Raw genomic sequence first — 19248 nt, forward strand, 5'->3', positions numbered from 1 at the left:
GGGCCCCAAAGTTCGATACATCACCACTGTCATGGGGCTAGGGTCTGCACGGGTATAGGGGTAGATCCTGTTCTCTACTCCCCACTCTGTATCCTTACAAGTTTCATCTTATTTCGCTCTCCTGCAGCAACCCGCCTGTCGGGTATGCGCACTATAATATCCAATTTCATGAATCAGTAATGGGATAATGGGAACTACATCTGTACGGCGTACCGTTACCCACTTAACATCACGGTCTGTGCAGCCGACGTCGGGTGCTCCCAGCACGCAACATTTGGGGGGGGGGGGGGGGGGGGAGGTCCGGCCAATGCCATGCTCCTTGAACAATCAAACCCTCTGGCGCCAGAGCCGATGATTTGATATCCTCCTATTAGCCACGCACCCAGACCATTTACGACCAGGACAAGGGGAGTCAAATTAAAAAACAAAAACCCAAGGAAAAAGTAATTTCTAATAATTTCGTCCAGATCGTCCAGAATCACCGGAATTCCTTTGCCGATTATGGTTGGACCTTGGGCCCCTACACAAATCCACTGCTACCTATTGCCAGTGTGGTGAGATGCGTATTTTTGCTGTCCCTGGCAGTTCCCAACTCATGGCCATGGTCCTCTCTCGGCTAGATCATGACTGGTGAGCCCTGTGGAAACTTTACCCGGGTGGAATGTCCAGGCAGGGAGCAGGGCACAATGCCGAAACAGCTTTAACGCAAGATCATGGTGATCTTCATTCAGTAGCAGAGTTCGATTGCATACCAACAACTTGCCTTTTTTTTCTGTGAGGACGATGGGAGGGTGAAGATCAATTGCCTACATATACGCACTAGATCTGTTGGTGAGCGCACCTCCCCATTTCCCATCACCCCAGGACTATTGCTTGTTCTTCCACGGCCAGATACTACTTCCTGTAACTTGTCAAGAGAAAGCAAATGAATGATACCTGGTCTGATATGGCTTCGGCAGTTCTCAGGTTCTCCAAACGCCAAAATTAGGGTTGCAGAGTGAGAGGCCCCAATACCTGCAAGATAGCTATTGATGCCGGAACTTGAGCTTCTTATTTGTTCACGTAGTCGCACCAGATTACATCAGTCTTTTCCCTTTCCCCTTCTGGCGCTCATTTGTTTTTTGGTATTTTTGGGTATTTTTGGTGCGAATTTTGGAATTTGGCTCTTTTTCCTTTTTTAATTTCGCCCCTCCGTTAGCTGTGATTGCTATTATTGTTATTTGATTAATTTTTTTTAATCGTTTTAGGTCCTCTTTCTTTGCCCCAATTCTCTTTCTTCATACCCTCCTCAAGAGATCTCCTAAGTTGCAAGGTTATAGATTCTGGGCCGATCTATTCCCAGCTCTTCCCTGTATTGTACATACTGAAGGCAACGTGAAATCCCCCAATTAGGAAATCATGTCAATTAACCGGTGACGCACCCCTTTGGCCGGGTCTTCACTATCTACTTCCTCCTGCTAACGTCTTCTCCAAAAGGACGTTCGCTCGAACGTACTATTACCCTCATGCTCATCTTTATAACCTGCAAACTCCTTCTATCTCCGTTGATACTCTCCTCTTTTTGATCTCCCACACTCGTCTACTCCACCCCATTCACTCCATTCCATATCGTTTACCCGTTTACCTTCCTTTTTCCAAACTGCTTTTCGCCGGAATACTTTCTGTTTTCTGTTTCTAGATTTTCTATCCAAAAATCACTGTGAAGCACGTTCTGTCATATCCGTCATATCCATCATATCCAACCTGTGTGATAAGCTTAGCATCTCTGAGGGATCCGCACGTCAGAGGTATCAATCAAGTACTGTGAGGGAATTTGACAATGCAGCGTCTTCCGAGCTGGTTACCTGACTCTGCTGTTCTAGACATCGAATCTCTTGCCACTTAAGACCTCAAGAGCCAGCGGACGGCTTGGGCGTCTCGCCGGTGTTACCTCAGTTAACCAAACTTCAGGGTCCTCGAGGCACCTGGCATCAGCACGCTCAGGATGAATCCCTGTAAGCTTCTCTCTTTTCCATACCCTGTTCTTCCCATCATGCGGTTGGTTCGACGTGATTTCCTTTTTTCCCTATTATCGGGCTCCGTGGTTTTCTTTTTCATTTCCCTATATCTCCCCGGTCTGCTAACCTATGAACCCCCTAGCACTTCTCTCGGAAGCATTCTCATTGAGTGATCCAGTTACTTCGGATGGTGACTATATCTCCCATGTGACAGGGTTTGCAACGGACGAAGACGACAACAGCCAGCGAGTCGGAGGTCTCGCCTCCATACCTGACACCAACGGCGTGAGGTACCACGTACAGCAGCCTCTGATGCAAGATTTACAGTAAGTTATTTCTACTCTTTCAATCTGGACTTGCCCTTGCGCTCCACTCGGTCAGCCTCTCGACCCCCTTGTCGCTGCGCTTCCTCCGGGTCCGGGCAGCTTGAACTTCAGTCCAGCCTGTTTCTCTACCTTCCATACCGATCTGCTGCCTGCATGTCTTTCTTCCGATGTTTTATCCTTTTTATCTGAGCTCGTGCCGTGCCTTGAGGTCCTTGCCTCTTTTGCGCCCGTTTCGATTGTCTTTTCACGCATCATGGTTTCCGTGCTGTGCCCGGACTCATATGATATCTTCTGGGCCGTTTTAATTCCAGTCGATCGCACGTGGATATTTCATGGTGATTTGCTTTTGCTGAGCCTTTCCTTGCTTTAGATATTCCGGTTCGAATGCTCTTGCAATGACTCCACCTGACTCTTGTCCTGGTAAGCCTTCTTTCTTATACTCATTCCTCCTCAAGAGACTAGCTTTGACTGATCATTGTGGTGTAAAAGACTCCTTTTCATCCACATCTGGTCCGCTCTACCCTCATATGTCTCGGATTCAGCATTCCTTTGATAGAATGGCAGACTATCAACGAGTGCCTGCACTGTAAGCTTTGCTCTGCTATAATGCGAACAAAATCTTGGATGCTAATCTTTGTTCAATCATCTAGTCAGCCACCAACTGGTATTCCAACCGGCATGCAAAGCTCAGGTCATGGTTTGAACTCCATTCCAGCTCTCATGGGACGCAATAATGCCTATGGTTCATACGCATTACAGCGCGGAATCGGAAATCTCGGACTCCCCATGGGGGGAATGAGCGATATGTCTCGTAACCATGGATATTCGGGCACGCCTCGCGCTTTAGATAGCGGGCTGGATCGATCTCCAAATAACTTGTATCAGCAACCAATAGTGGAGTCCTCACAACGCTCACAGCCACAGGTTGAGGCTCCACCTTTCGACGACACGACTATTCTTCAAACGATTGTTGCAGAGTTTGGTGGCCAATATCAGACAGTGAAGCCTGAAGTTCAAGCAAAGATGGGTCGAGGGCCCTTCCCAGCTGAAGGCAAATGGACTTGCTATCGACGCAACTACTTTGCAGTGACTTGCGGCTTTGGGCTTCAACCTTGGCCTCCCACTTCCCCTTTATACATCCGCTACCCTGATCAGACCCTCGAGCCAATCCGTGGGTTTTCAATGGCCATTTCGGCCATCGTGAATGCCCAATACGGAGAGACTCGAGAGCTTGTCCAGCACACCCCAAAGCGAGACAAGCAATCCGAGCGTAAGCCAGGTCGTGTCGTTCTTCAGCCCTCCCCCCCCACCGTCATTCACAACAAACTCGACGGTCAATGGAAACATCTCAGGTTTTTCTCTTGGCTCCCAATCCATGGATTACAATTCCTCCTTTGCGGGTACACCACAGCCCTGCCAGCCACCAACGTCCCACGTTTTCGAGCGCATCCAATTCCAGAAGGCGACTGCCAACAATGGCAAACGCCGCGCCCAGCAACAATATTACAATCTGGTCGTTGAGCTCTACGCTGAGATTGCTAGCTCGGTTCCAGGTGAAACCCAGTGGGTTCAGATCGCCCGTCGCCATTCCCACCCCCTGGTCGTTCGCGGACGTTCACCCGGCCACTACAAGGACGGACGCCGTGGCAGTACCGGCAGCATGGGCCCGGATGGCGCAGGGGGCGATAGCAATTGTGGTGTGCTCTCACATGGATTAGGCCAAACAGGCCGCTCAAACATGCTCATGTACGACACGCCTCATCGAAGCAGTCTTTCCTACGGCAGACCCGATCATCGGAAAATGACCGTCGACCATTCCCCACTCAGCGATAGCCCTCTCATTTCCTCTTCCTCCTCTTCCGGTCTTGAATATTCCATGATTGACACTATGGACCCCATGGATACAATCAAGAGTGATTCTTACCTCAAATCAGATTATCAGGATACGCTTTACACAGGGGTTCCTGGTCATCAACACCGCCAGGCTAGTACTGGTGGATATGACCCTGTTTACTCAACAAATTATAGCCGTTACGATCCCATCCAGAGTTCGCATAGTCTTTGCACTTAGACTGTGCTCGTGATTTGCCCCCTGGTTTCTTGGATTTTTCTCCTTTTCTTCTTGTGTTTTATCTTTTATTTTGCTTGAAACGACCCAATGGAACGGATTTATGCACTGGTGCCGGACGGCGTGGGATGGAGGGGCGGGGATTATGAGACCATTCTTCTTCGCTGTGTTATTCTTTTCTCCTTATTTTTTTTTTATGACCAGTGGCCTTTTGGCCTTGGTTGATTTCATTGTGATTCTATTTATTTTCCAATTTCTCGAGATTTCCTTCTCGTTCCTATTATGTGTGTCTGGCTTTGAAAGATAAGCACACCTACAGAATGCCATTGAAGACTGCCTTTACGAGCAAATGACAAGTGCTCCTATTCATTGCTTGAAACCTATTGGGGAATTAAGATCTGGGCTTAACTAGATCAAAGTAGTCTCGATGTCTATAGTGAAATTGTCATTGTTATAGTCTATAGGCACGCCGTCATGCTCATTAGATACATGTAGTTATAGTCAATTCACCTTAGAAGCCACATTTTACTCTGTAAGATACACTATGCTACCTCCCACCTCCAGCCTTACAGGTCATAGAGAAGCAAAACATTCTGAGCTGTATCATATTGACATTAAAATCTCTCCCGATCCACCCATGTCCAGTTTTACATTCTAATTCCCCGATTTGCTCTGTTCGATAGCCAGGAACCGTTATTTGCTGCGGTCCTAGTCCTGGTCGCCATCTCTTGCAGGACTCCCAGTCCCGTTGGCAATGGAGGTGGGTTTATGCGGTCTTGCCTCCCTTTGCCTCTTTGCCTTGTGATTCTCCTGAGGACGATCTTTTGTTTGTCTGTTTTTCTTTTCCTGTTACTGCAATGATCCAATTGCATCCGATACATACTGATACTTACGACAGATGTCTCTCCGGGGCAGTTAACTCTTCGTATCTGATGACTATGCCCACTGATGCCTCCAAAGTCAGCATGGGTTACGTGGAGGCGATGATTGGATTTGGTACATTCAAGGCCATGCAAGATTAAAGGGCTTAGTGTGGCGTGATTTACCTTTGGATTCTCATTTCCTTTACGGAGTATACTTTTTCGAATTGCTTTTTTTTTTTTTCTTACGTTCTGCTTTTGCTTTTTTAGGGAGGCTCCGCGGTCTTAAACCCAAACGACGCAAGGTGAGTAACGGAGCACTGTCCTTTGCGAGAGATACGGCAAGATGCAGGCTGGAGAAGGTCAGAGCCAATCAGCGAGTCCAGCAGCAGTCTGTTTGCAGAGTTGGGGGCTAGATTTTTGGTGATTCTTGTTTTTTTTTGGCTTTCTGGCCAGGCAGCAGAGATTGCTATGGATGATTTTTCCTCAAGATACAAGAAGATTGTCGAGGAAGTATGGAGTACGGAGACCGTACATGGATTGGAGGTATTTCGTGTATTAAGAATTCGTTCTATGCAGATCCTGATCGACGGCACATGTGCAGGTGATGCTTCATTGCATATCAGCTTAGCCCTGTTTGAATATACCAAGGACACACGATCGATTTCGATCTGCCTATATCGAGTGAAACAAAACAGTCTCTGGGGTGATCGGTGACTCGATCTCCAGTGTGGAAGGTACTAGAATATCATTCTATACAGATCTATGACTCAAGCTCCGATCCATTTACTCTGCTCATGTGTTAGTGCAAATAAGGAAATGATCCTCGTGTTGTCCAAGCCTTTCTGCATCTCGGCGTATTCCGATGTCTGGAACACTCTGATCCTTGTCGAGAACATCCCCTGTGGGGGACCGGAGTAGAATCCGTATCCGGCAAGAGGTTGAGAGATATATGTCCTGATGAGAGTTAAATTGTGAGGACCAGACTATTTTTGACTTTCATCTGAAACATCTGAAACACTTTCTTCATTTATTGGATGCAATTCAACTCGTGTTAAGTTTCTACGGAGATATATATCCCCAAGCCTGCTACCGAACAGCCAGTTCTACGAATGGCACTAAAAAATATCATAGATCTTTTTGGATTTTTTCCGAGGGTAAGAAAGACTCTCCAATATTTCTTGGGCAAGGTCCAAGCTCATTGGCTGTTTCATTTGCTTATAACCGGTTGGGTACTTCTGCACGTCGTACAAGGGAAGTCAGGCAAAAGCACAATCCTAGGCGCCTTCGGTATTTCTGCTCCCCGCTAACTTTTTTATATCTGTCTTTGGTTTTTACTTTGCCATCGACACCTTTGTCTTATCTTGTGATCGTGTCTTACTTGATCTCTTGGCCTCTTTTCCCCACTGTTTATACGATGACTGGTCATTGGCCTCTCAAGGCCTTGGAAGAATCTTCCGAGAGTTACAGTCCTATAGTAGGTTGATACTAGCCCTCTCAGTAATTATTGAACACTGCCACCATCCCTACCTTGGCGAACAGTCCCATGAGGGTTCGCACGGCCCTAGATTTACGCCCGACAAGCCCTTATGACCGCCAAGCCATAAAGAAACACTGAGACTACATGACGAAATGAAGAACGTTATTTCATTTTGAGGGGAAAAAAAGGTCTGAAATTCGAACTTCGAAATTGTAGATTTCGTGTACATACACGTACCGTAAATATCATTAGTGCAAACCAGCAATATATTAGACCCGACTTCTATACATGCTATGCAGCTAAAACTGCCACATTTTTAGAGCTATGGCCACGCTATCCTGTCGGTGATTATTCCTATGTGATCTAGAGCTCCCCAAATAACCGTAGTTATCCGTTTAGTCCTGACAACGAACGTTTCTGTGACCGCTGTTCTGGATCTCCTCCCTTCCCATATCATCGAAGCTGTAAACGCTTAGAACATAATGCCCAAAAGCCAAAGGATAATATAGACGATTTAGAAATGGAAACCCTTTCAATGTACCGGAGCTATGCCCAATGCATCTATCATGAACTTAGAAAGTCTAAATTTGGGGTTACTTGTATCTTGGACTATCTCTTACCTACATAATGTTGCATAAATTACGCATTCCCAACTAACCTGTAGCCCCATTTTATCTTACAATTAGATAATCTGAGTAAATAGCATGCCTAGCATGATCAACCTAAGGCAGATGGGAATGACTCATGACGTAACCCCTTCCCCGGAGGTAAGCGTAGTTACAAGCTGAACTCCAAGCCTGATTAACAAGGGACCTATGTCATATACTATCAAGGCACAAGCCTCCAGTAACGGGGCCGAGGGTTGTCAGTGCGACAATGATCATATCTCTGCGTCATCAGGCCAAGACGCCCAGAAGACAATCTGTGTTCTTACATCTTGATATCTAGCCCGATTAGTCCAGCTGTGTCTTTCCCTGTTGCCTACATGTAAGAATGAGGGGAATTGATGTCTGCTATCATCATCAGAATCTAGCTTTGACCACCGGTTTCGATGATCCTAGGACAAGCTGCGCCTGCTCAACTACAATACTCTCGGGGCTTTTATAATCATGTCTTTAAATGCTGTGTGAGCTAGGTGCCTAACCCCATTGTATGGTTAACCATGTCTGGCATATTTAGGTATGTTTGACATTGGGGATTGAGCGTTGATTCATATTTCAGATATATTCCAGATGTTAAAATCTTATTAGCCATTACCATCTAGTAAGATTGGCCCTGCCTAATGGCCTCCAAGATCTTGAATGTGCCTGTGCAGCATCGAAAACGATATTTATAAGACCGAGAGTACTTCTTTCTAAGTGTCTTAAGTTCAAGCCTAAAGAGAAATATAATTAATGTTATCCTGCTCAAGTGTAATCTACACAATTCACCTTGTAGGTTTTGTGATGCACGCTTTGTCTTCGTAGCAGCTGAATTCGCCTCAATATCAGCCAGAGATAGTAGTCACAGAGTCCATGCCCTACGTCAAGAGCCAGCCTGGCCAAAGTTCTACCTTGTCTCCCCGATTGTTCAATTGATCAAGATTGATCTCCTGGAGACACAACTCTCAACTATCAAGGGTAAAGGGTCTCTTGTGCTACAATAGAGAGGCCATGATAAACAGTGACGAAACTATAGCCACATGTAGCTAGGTACATGGAGTATTGGCGTCTTGATTGACCGGCAAGTAATTGTCAATGAGGTCGCTATGGCCCATTTCGGATTTGATATCTTTAAGAATGTACCAGTTCCGCAAGGCGGTCCATGTACTATTTCGGCGACGTGATTAAGGGTATATATTGCTCCGCATTACAGGAAATGTACTCTTCAAGAGTTTATTAAAATCGTTCGCGATGACTACAGTAGGAGGCATCATAACCACAGATTGCAAAGAACCCATGATCACAAAACCCATCGGCAGAGGATATCCCAACATCCCAAACAGAGAATCGGAACCCAACCGTAACCAGACTGACTGCCCCTCGCATCACGTTCCGAATCGGAGAAAAAGACCAAAGGCCGGAAATTAAACTCATGGTTTAATTGGCTTCTCGGCACAAGAACTAGCTTGTCGCGATCTGGGCTAGGCTAAGCAAAGATCAACCCTCTCAGCCGCAGAAATTCTTCCGAGCCACAGGAATGCCAGGCAAACCCCAGACAATAAGAAAAACGTCCGCGCGAGGAGGGGAAAAAACTAGACAGGGAATATGCCCGTTGACTGCGGTACGCCATTCCTTCCCTGCGCTGCGAACAGGGCAGTTGGAGCCGGGGTCGTTGCAGCCCAAACAGACAGGCGTGGGCATACGCCTGGGAAACGACAGGGTGAGAAGACAACGATCAGGCCATACCCGGTGATCTTCCCGATGGGGACGTGCACACGCAGGCAAGCACTCGGAAATTTAGAAACGGGTTTCAGCCACTGGCCACTGACCACTGCTTGTTTGTTTGTTATTTTCTGGGCGGGAATCCGATGACGAGACAAACACTTGTTGTTGTCGCTATGGCCGCTTTCCGGTGTATGTACACAGCAAGTTCTCAGTAGTCTCCGACGAACCGGGTCCGCTTTTGAACCCCGGGGTCCCGATTCATTGCGGTTGGATAGACAGGTTGTATGTGGACGGATGTTTAGACGATGAGCACGGGGCGCAGATCATTGCAGCATTGCATTGCAATCGCAATATTTGCAAAATAATGATTGGGGGAGGTGGCCAGAGGTAGACTCAAGTCCAGGGAAAGATTTCCTTCCATACCAGCCCGGTAAACTTCAACGGGGACTGACCCCCTCCTTCTTTTTTTTTTCTTTCTCTTTCTCTCCGATATCCTGACCAGTCGCATTCAAGCCCAACATTCCGTGAGGGACTGCATCCACTTCATAGATCACCTCAATCCGAGAAAAGAAAACACAAGCAACATGCACCCCCAGCCAGGGCCATCGGCTCATGGGGTCACATGGTGCCCCAGAAGTAGCCCGTGTCTGTGATTGTTGAATGCTCATTTCGCCCGGTTGTCCGGTTCCTCCCCAACGCGCGACACGCGCACCGCCAACTTCCGATCCAGCGCTTCCTGCTCTTCCTTCGAGGGCTGCATGCCCAATGCGTTCTCCACCTGGGGTTGGGTCCAGAGTCCGATGGCTGCCCAGGCCATGACGCCGATGCCGAACAGGGCCCGGGTTTTGGGGGTGAGGCCGCGGTAGGAGCTGCGCAGTTTGTTAGTTCCTTCCGTTCCATACTTTTCTCAATTGGGGTCTGGGGGTTGTGTGTGCAGGGCTGGGTCGGCCTGGGTTTGTGTCACGTACCTCCAGAGAGACATTGGGACTGGGAAATGAATGAGTACTGGTCTTGCAGGGAAAGTACAACAGGTCGTGTTTGACTGGCACGGTTGGATGGGGAATGTCACGTGGATATATCTACTTCAATGAGGTCACGGGATTACTGGGTACCCGAGGCTAGCAAACTCTATATACTTCGGTTTGTACAAGTACGACGGGTTCGAGCGGGTGTCTTTTTGTCTGCCGTTAGGTCCTGTCAGGTACATGTACAATCCCGGTACCTGTGGATTGCTGGGGGATGGTGTAACTGTGGCTTATAAGTGAGGTACCAAGGTACTTTGGGGAGAGGCGCTAGCCAAGTACTTCAGTGTATATAGCAGGTTTACTCCAGAACTATGGAAAGTAGTTAGCAAGAACTCTCTTCATCTAGATAGGATTAGTAGGGTTGAGAAAACTATGTCTAGGCAAGGCAGTGTCCATCTTGACATCTTTCGCATCGCAAATAGGGAAAGATATCAACCACTCCTCTTGAATCGAAAAGCTCTTTGGTTGGCACAAAGAGAGGGGTGATAATTGAGAAGCTTTGGTTCAATTAGGTATAGTCTTGCAATATTATCGAACAGAGAAAACAAAATCACTTGCAATGTCGCTCAGTCCATGTCCACCTTCATTACAATCTCGTCTACATCCTGGCAAGAGGCAAGAGGCAAGAGGCAAGAGGCAAAACGTAGAAGACATGTCATTCGAATCAAATAATATCACATAGCGAAAGCCGAGAGGAAAATGTAAACGTAAATTGAGCAAAGAATATGGAATCAGAACTAAAACAGAGAGGGTCTCAAAGCGCAAGCAGATATAATGGAGGCGGCAAAGAAGCAAAAAAATAAGCTATTAAGTTTAACGGAAGAGCTTAATGCACTTCTTTTATTTCTTGCCGTAGGCCTTGTTGATCTCGGTCTCATAGTGATTGAGGATCTTCTTGCGCTGGAGCTTCTGTGCAGCGGTCATGAAACCCTAATATTTTGTTAGCAAAGCTCATACTTCGAATAGCTGGGAAACCACTTACGTTTTGCGGGGTCCACTCCTCATCGGACAGTACAACACCGTTAATAATCTCAATGCCCCTCAAGCCACCAGCACGGCCAGCGGTCTGCAGTTGCTGCAAGATAATCCTGTTGAGCTTGTCATTGTGAACGAGTGTTCCGAGAGTATCGCCCTGGATGCCATTTTCGCTAGCAACCTTCTTCAACGCCGCCTCGACGGGGACAATGACAGCGATGGGCTTGTCCTGGTCCTGGGCGGCGTAGACACAGATGTTGCCAACCACGGGAGACGAGCGATAGATAGACTCAAGCTTCTCCAGGGCAATGTATTCACCGTTCAGGGTCTTGACCAAGTTCTTCTTGCGGTCAATGATGCTCAAGTGGCCGTTGCGATCGAACTCGCCGATATCACCAGTCTTAAACCAGCCATCCTCGGTAATGGAAGCCTTGGTCTCCTCCTCGTTATCCCAGTAGCCTGTGGTTACACTACCACCGCGGATGAGAATCTCGCCCTGAGGAGGCTTGTTTGTGGTCAGGTATCCAGCGTCGGCGAAGTCAACAAGCTTGACCTCGATACAGCCAGGGATGTCACCCAGAGCATTAGGGTTCCAGGCCAATGGATCGTTCAGAGCACCCATAGCAGAGGTCTCGGTCAAACCATAGCCACCAATCATAGGGCAAATAGCCATCGACAGGAACTTTTGGGTATCCTTGGAGATCGGACCACCGCCATTCAAGGAGATACGGAGTCTGCCTCCCGTGGCCTCCTTCAGCTTTTTGAAGACAACGTTGTCCAAAACCCAGGTGCCCAGGTTTGAGCCAGGAATTCCAGTGCTCATCAGGAAATTCTTAGCCGACAGGGCACCCCAGAACATGCCCTTGATCAGGAAACTGTTCTTGTTCAGGTTGGCCAAAACACCCTTCTTCACCGACTCCCATACGGCCGGAACGCCCACCAGAATGGTAGGCTTGAACTCCTTGATATCGCCCAGGCAGTTCCGCATCGAAGCATCGGACAATGTGCGAGGATTACCGTATCCCATGGTGCCACCCCAGAATAGACACATGTTCTCAAACATGAATTCCAGAATGTGGGATTGAGGAAGGTAGGTCAGGAGGGAGTCCGTGTGGTTGATACAGGGACCGATGACAGTGTTGACACCAGCGGCTATGGTGAGAGATTAGCTTGATTGGCTGCAACTCCAGATGTTCTTTCTCGACTTACTAGCAGCGATAACGTTGGCGTGAGTCAACGGCACACCCTTCGGTGTGCCTGTTGAGCCCGAGGTGTACATGATGCAGCACAGGTCCTCTGGCTTGGGGGGAACAGGCTCCACGGGGTTCTCCTCGCCCTGCTTGCGCAAGTCCTCGATGCTCATCACGTTGATGTGGATAAACTCGCTGTGCAACTGATCAAGAAGCTTCTGGTCAACCTCCGTATCGGTGTTGTAAATGATATGCTTCAGTGAGGGTACGTTCCGGAGAATGTTGATCAGCGACTTCAACAGGCCGGGATCGAGGAAGATAGCAGTGCTGCCAGTTTGGACAAGGGAGTGCTGGAGACCATCCTCGCCCAGAGTATCGTATGCGGTCACGATGGTCACGGACTGAGAGGAGGCAGCTGTAGTAGTTGGTTAGCGAGCGCGCTGGCAGCCAATTTAGGAAATCAGGGTGTACGAACCGTGCGACATTGACAGCCAGTGTGCGCTATTCCAGTGAATCAAGTCAATTAGCTTATTTTGCCTTTACTCAAAGGCGCAGTGTGTCACCTACCTCGTTGCGCCATAGAGGTGGATTTTGCCGTTCTTCTCGAAGCCAAGCTTGCGGAGACCGCAACCAAGCTCCAGGCAGAGCTTCTCGTACTCGAGGAAGGTCTTGTAGGTATACCCACTCATTTCAAAGTAGGTCCACTGCTTGTCAACCTCCTTCTCGACACCATCCACAATCTTCTTAACCTTCTTGGTCTCCACATGGGTCTTGATCAGCCGGCGACTGCCGACAGCTTTGCCGTTGCCAAAAAGACGAGCGGATCGGCGGAAGTTCTCGTAGGTGGTAGAGACATCGTCGGAGATGCGCGTAACAAGGCCGTTCTTGGCCAGGGGGTGCCGGCGGGGGATTGTCTCACCAGGGACGGGTTCATAGCCAGGCACCTCGACCGTGAAGGGACCCTTCTTGGACATGCGCGGCTGGAGGTTGATTTTCTGTACGGACATTTTGACGGTATGACTCGCTCAAATGAAATACAGAAGGTGTCGGGGATCGACGGAGAGACTCTTCGGACGGGTACTCCGTAGTCGAAGAAAAGTTCCTCTGCTCGAGGGGAGGTTAGCTAGTGCAGGAATAGCAAAAGATCTGCGACAGGACAAGCTTACCTGTCGAGTGAATTAATGGGGGATTGTATACGATCTGATCCACGCAGAGGAGAAAAGAGGAGAAGGAGCTGGAGTCGGAGATGTGGCTGGGGTTCGGCAGATGACGCACCTGGAAGGGGGAAGCCCTTTGTCCAAGGTTGGGGGTTTTTGCGCTCGACTCTTCTACTCCGTACTGCGTACAAATTACGGCCTTGGCTCTTAATTTAATTTTCTGAGTCGGTTTAATTAAAAAGCCTTGACCTGCTTCTTGACTGCAATCACCGATAGTCCCGGGGTACTCGTGCTCTGTATGAAATGCACTGCTCGCAAGCTAGCTGTTTACCCGGAGCTGATCAGTTTCCCGTTTTCCGTTCTGTTGGGTCCCAACAGTTGTGCTAGGCGACTGATGCGCTGGATCAAATCACCAGAGATATACGGAGGAGAGCATATTCAGAGCCATATGATACCGTCCTATATGCCATGCTACCTAAGTAGGTAGAAAACACTATCTGTTCTTTTTACAGTGGTCCCGTGATCCCGTAGATCAGAAAGAAAAAAAACGCCGCCTGTCCCCAACGATCCCCAAGTCCACCAGAGATCCAATGGGAACGGCCTGTTACGAAGTCATGAACCAGATCACCGAGTTCCTCGCTACCATTGGCGAAGAAGTCACCGACGTGGATGAGGGTACGAGACCCGAACACGATGTCAAAGTATCGCCACTGACTCGATATAGAGTCCTTTCTGCTGTTTGCCCAAGACATCCCAACCAACAATCTAGGAATGATCAATCCTCGTGCACCATCCGTAGAGATCCCAGTCAATGGCCACGAATACACCATCCATCAATCCCCATCATTACTTTCCTCCCATCGAGCTGGGGGGACAACAGGCGCCGGTACGTATATCATGCACCAGGGACGAGAGCTCGCATGATCTACACAGTTCCAGTTCCTCTGTGATTTGCCCGTTCGGAATTCCCAGAAACCCAAGCACGGACTTTGCCCCGCATGTAGCTTTTTATCCGACCCCGAAGCGCCCAGACCACGCCCGAGGGACGAAGCGTCGAACAGTCCTCAATTCGTGCCTCGGCTGTCGGGGCAAATGTCTCTCATTTGGACGGAATCCTTGCATTGTTCCCGTCTTTTCTTGTTGTGTTTGTCCTTTTGCTCTCTGATACTTTTCCCCAAATACGAGTTTCCACCCATCACCTGTTCTCCTATCTCTTGGCTATTTCATATGTATCCATACCGAGGATAGCTTGGCTCTGCCTTCCCTCTCCCCGGACTCTCCACCCCCATAAGCACTAACTATCACTCGCGTTATTATCAACTGCCCATCCCTCGCTATATCGCATCACGAGTACCTATTCACAAGGACCCTCGTACTAACTCAACAAACTTAGTTCTGTGGAAAATCACCCCCCTCTTTGCAGGATGGATAACCAACCCAGCAAACCCTCTCTGGACACACAGCCTCCTTGACCAGACCTCCTCAGTCGTAGAGCTCGGCACAGGGATTTCAGCGCTAGTCGCGCTGGTCCTGGCGCCCTCTGTGCGCAACTACATAGCCACAGACCAAGAATACGTGCGCAAGCTATTCCGAACGAACCTTGACGCCAATGCCTCCTCTGCAAACTCTAGCAGCAAATCAAAAGCCAAAGGCAAGGGATCAAAATCTAAATCAAAGCCAACGGCCATTCCCAAGACCGGGGATAATATCTCCTTCACAACTCTGGACTGGGAGACCGACCAAGCCGCTTCCCTGAAGGAGTGTGTGGATGACGAGGCTGGGACTCGTGGTCAGGCAGACGCAGAAGAAGAAGAAGATAAAGGCTTCGACCTCCTTCTATCCTGCGACTGTATCTACAATGAAGCACTCGTGGCGCCGTTCGTGCGGACTTGTGCTGAGATTTCTCGGTTGCGGCCCGTTTATACGTCTGATTCTGAGGGGTTTTGTTCGAGCCGTAGACCGACGGTATGTATCATTGCGCAGCAACAGCGGTCGCCGGATGTGTTTGAGACTTGGTTGAGGGATACGATGCGGGAGTTTCGGGTTTGGAGGGTGAGTGATGAAGTGCTGGGGGAGGGACTGGGAAGCGGTTCTGGATATTTGGTGCATTTGTTACTGGTGAAAGGGGAATAGAACATACAGTTGGTGATAGACAGGTATGGAGGATGGGTTGTGGGTGGATTCATATAGACAGCTGGAATTCCAAGAGGAATTCCACGGACATACCATTCGGTTACTGTACATAGCGAGGTTGAGAGTGGACATGCGATATTAGAATCAATATAAAGATGCATTCGCTATAAACACCTATGATGTTACTGTTCCGGTATTCTCAATATGCAGTTAGCTATGGACAAGGCATTCTGTTTTATAACAATAAAGTGCAGCATCTAGCCGCAAGGATCGAATGAAGAGGAAGACACCAGGACCACCCAGGTAAGAAAAAGGGATAATGGGTATCTAGAAGAGGACACAGCATGCCAAAACCCAGATACAGCAAAGGAAAGAATGGAGTAACATGATGCAATTGATTATCATATCGAAGAACTTTGACAGCCGTAGACGCTCAAGAAAGAAGGAATTATGTGGGTGTATGTATATGTAGTGCCGGCGGAGATCGACAGTTAAAACGATAATAAACATTAATCCGCATGGGACACCTTTTCAAGGCTGTGCGTTTTCTTTTTCCGCTGCTGCTGGCGAGAACTCGTACTTGCGTTTTGATGGCACTGACGACTCTGTGGGTGTGGGCGACGGTCCCTGGGAAGCAGGTTCGGAGGGTGGTAGGGGTGCCAGCGCCTCTCTGGGTTCGGTTTCTGGCGTGCGGTCGATGATGGAGGAGATAGATTGCTTGGTTGATTTATTGGTGGGCTTGGGGGGTGTTGCCATGGCGGTCTCAGAGGGTGTGCTCTCGGCATCGGGCATGAACCGATCTAAGGTCTCGGTTTTGACTCGATAGGCATTTTCGCGCTCGACCTCGCCTTCGGAGTCGGAGTCCATGTCCTCGTCATTTGGGTCTTCATTGTCCAGGGGGATCGAGTCCGGGGGGCTTCCTTCTGTTGAGGCGCGGTGGTTGTTCATGACTGGTGGGAGGGGGGCATTTGGGTCGTAGACTACACCGCAGACTTCGAGGGCGCGGGACTGGCTGCCCAGAGTGCGGTCTTTGTGTTTCTTGGTGAGGTGGCACATGAAGCCGTGGAGGGTGACAAAGTCGGATTTCCCGCAGCCGTGGATGGGACAAGTCAGATATACTAAACTTGCGTCGGAGGGTCGCTTCCACAACGCCCGTCCTGACGGGTCATGAGCTGCTGGCCGGCCGTGGCGCTCGCCCCATGCCTCTACATTTTTGATGGTGTATTTTTGCTTGCGGCGGATGGAACCTGCACTGTGTAATGACTCATGGGGGAGCATTTGGTGCTGGTGCTGAGATGGCGGGGGAGGGGGAGCTTGATGATGAGGTTGAGCGAGCATATGCGGTGGTGGTGGCATGGAGGGCGGCGGTGCCTGAGATGAAGGTGGAAGGGGAGCTTGGCGAGGCTCGGGGGGCTTTGCTGTTTGAAGAAAGCCAATGTTGTCGCTGCACTGGTCTCTGATAAACGACGAGGTGGTGTAGGCCGCAGAGGCGGCGAGTCGGCCGCAGCATTCAGCCCTAACCCCATGGATTCTCTCTTTAACTTCTTGCGTTGCCTTCGGAGATCCTGTCAGAATAAGTTTAGCATTCCCCTCCCTTTTCACGATCGATGTCTATTCGATTTACCTCTTCCTCTGCCTCAGCCCGCTCTGTCATTGACCGAAACTCCTCATCTTCATGTTTGCGCATTGCCAGGATCCGACTGCGAGTAGCATTCCGGGACATTTCCTCATGCTCTAGATGCCGGAGACGGGCTTCAATATGTTCCAGAGTAGCGGCAGCCGCATTGTGTACAGACGGTACTCCAGGTGGGGGGTGATGCTCATGCATAGGCGGTGCAAAGTGACGGAAATGGTGGCTTTGCACCATCTGCTCTGGGGGTGGCATTTGGTGAGGCGGATTGGGATTCATGGCAATGGGGTGATAACGAGGAATATGATTAACAAGATGGCCGGGTATACCACTGTCGGGGACAGGGTGATGCACCGGTGGTGCAGTTGTCATTATGGATTGAAGTGGTAGTGATACAGTTTGGAATGCTGCACCCAAAGCTGAAGACGAGAGAGGAAGAAGTCAAAAAAGGAACAAAAAAAGAAAACCGGACGAGACCAGGATCGAAAGGGCAGACCCATCTCCGATCTATGGGTCGACGGTCTGGAAAGGATTGACATTCACAGAGCTAACTATATTCTATAATTCTATAATAAAACCCAAAAAATGAAATCCAGTGGGAAAAAAAAAAAAAGATGAAAATGAATAAAAAATTCTAACCCAAAAGAACCATCAAATAAATCGAATTAAATATAATAATAGAAAAGAAGAACCGACTTCCACTAGCGTGACCCTTCTGCACCCCCGTTATCTTGAAAATTCCCGTAACGGCGTAAGGGGATCGTCTCAGGGGATCTCGATTGTGATTGATCGTGGACTGAATCTCGATAGATGGTCCGGAGTACGGTGTAGCGATTATTGACCCGGATATTGAATAGATGTTTCATAGTAAGTTCCAAGGGCATAAATAAACAATGTAGTACATACATAGTACGGAGTACTCCGTACCTCCCAAGATCCATTGTAGACTGTTTTTTAATTTCCTAAAGTGGCTCTAACTGCCCAGTGGACAGACAACACCTCATCCATGGAATTGGCTCGGCGCTAGCGTCGGGATCGAATCAGAATCCCCGGCCCCGAGGGTTTGTTTCCGTTTGAATCCATTTCCCTTGGATCAGAATGGAGCCCAATCTACCGGACCAATGATCGGCAACAACAAAATTGGACCCAAGTCACTTGACATCCTTCAGGGGGGAAACATGACGAGTCTAAAAAGCCGGACTGCAGTCACCCATGAGCGTCATTGGCCCGAGCTGACTAGAATTGGAACCAAAAAAGGAATATGCCTATAAGCTTCCCCGGAGAAGGAGGTCTGATTTGATGAATCGGGATCAATTCATGAGAATCAAATGAAAACGTCCCTAGTCCAAGCCTCGAATCAGAGCTTCGATGGAATCTTCCAAGCTTGAAGCTACCTAGGTACTGAATTCCGGGATGAACGGTCCAATGACAAGCAATAGATCTACCCCCATTATTGCCAAGCCCTGACTGCGCTCATGGAGATCAATTATGTAACGCAGACTTGTTCCTGAGAAGTTCCATGGTCGTCGTAGAAGCGGGAAGAATCGCACTGCATCGGTTCCCACTACGGGGTACCTACGGAGTACAATCCCATTCAACGGAGTACAACGTCGGCTCTCCGCACATTATTGTCTGGTGGCAGCCATTTATTTGTTTTTTCTTATGTATCTTCCCCCTGTCTGGACTTGGAGCTCGGATTAGGGTATTAGGGTTTCCAGTGTCTCTCAGCAGGTCCGGACAGTGGAGTTGTACTCCGTACAAGAGGACAAATCCTCCGTACAAACAGCTACCGTGTACGGAGTAGGTTGGACTCCGTAAGTACGTTCTAGCTATGTATGGAGTTCCCAACGCGCTGGGATTCCAAAGCAGGAAACAGGACAGTCCACAATTTTAGTTACATTGAACTATACTCCGTACATCGGGCCAGGCGCTCGGGGGCTCCAGTTTTTCTGCTCAAGTGACTGCCATACTCCGTATTGACTCTGTGAGATGGGTCTGTAGCAACAGCCAGGGCATTGTCAACAAGCACCAAGGCAAAAAG

At 48.8% G+C, this 19248-nt stretch overlaps 5 protein-coding genes across 5 annotated transcripts; 2 read left to right on the top strand and 3 right to left on the bottom strand.

Annotated features, from left to right (window-relative positions):
* Positions 1-2126: 2126 nt before the first annotated feature.
* On the top strand, positions 2127-4394 carry N7457_002700 (uncharacterized protein; the record flags this gene model as incomplete). Its single annotated transcript, XM_057173746.1, is given in 4 exon segments — positions 2127-2323; positions 2694-2898; positions 2978-3656; positions 3676-4394. The coding sequence occupies 4 exon segments, from the start codon at positions 2127-2129 to the stop codon at positions 4392-4394; spliced, it is 1800 nt and encodes a 599-aa protein (XP_057033897.1).
* A 5367-nt stretch (positions 4395-9761) lies between these two features.
* Positions 9762-10079, bottom strand: N7457_002701 (uncharacterized protein; the record flags this gene model as incomplete). Its single annotated transcript, XM_057173747.1, has 2 exons — positions 9762-9966; positions 10066-10079. 2 exons carry the CDS (start codon positions 10077-10079, stop codon positions 9762-9764), a joined length of 219 nt encoding a protein of 72 aa, XP_057033898.1.
* An 883-nt stretch (positions 10080-10962) lies between these two features.
* faa4 (long-chain fatty acid-CoA ligase FAA1) lies at positions 10963-13294 on the bottom strand (the record flags this gene model as incomplete). Its single annotated transcript, XM_057173748.1, has 5 exons — positions 10963-11052; positions 11105-12249; positions 12307-12702; positions 12763-12788; positions 12855-13294. The coding sequence occupies 5 exons, from the start codon at positions 13292-13294 to the stop codon at positions 10963-10965; spliced, it is 2097 nt and encodes a 698-aa protein (XP_057033899.1).
* Positions 13295-14034: 740 nt separating this feature from the next.
* Positions 14035-15577, top strand: N7457_002703 (S-adenosylmethionine-dependent methyltransferase; the record flags this gene model as incomplete). Its single annotated transcript, XM_057173749.1, has 3 exons — positions 14035-14119; positions 14169-14330; positions 14838-15577. The coding sequence occupies 3 exons, from the start codon at positions 14035-14037 to the stop codon at positions 15575-15577; spliced, it is 987 nt and encodes a 328-aa protein (XP_057033900.1).
* Positions 15578-16108: 531 nt separating this feature from the next.
* On the bottom strand, positions 16109-17579 carry N7457_002704 (uncharacterized protein; the record flags this gene model as incomplete). Its single annotated transcript, XM_057173750.1, has 2 exons — positions 16109-17131; positions 17202-17579. 2 exons carry the CDS (start codon positions 17577-17579, stop codon positions 16109-16111), a joined length of 1401 nt encoding a protein of 466 aa, XP_057033901.1.
* Positions 17580-19248: the final 1669 nt, after the last annotated feature.

Source organism: Penicillium paradoxum (assembly GCF_028828445.1).
Source record: "Penicillium paradoxum strain IBT 22861 chromosome Unknown utg000003l_segment0_segment0, whole genome shotgun sequence".
Classification (NCBI taxonomy): domain Eukaryota; kingdom Fungi; phylum Ascomycota; class Eurotiomycetes; order Eurotiales; family Aspergillaceae; genus Penicillium; species Penicillium paradoxum.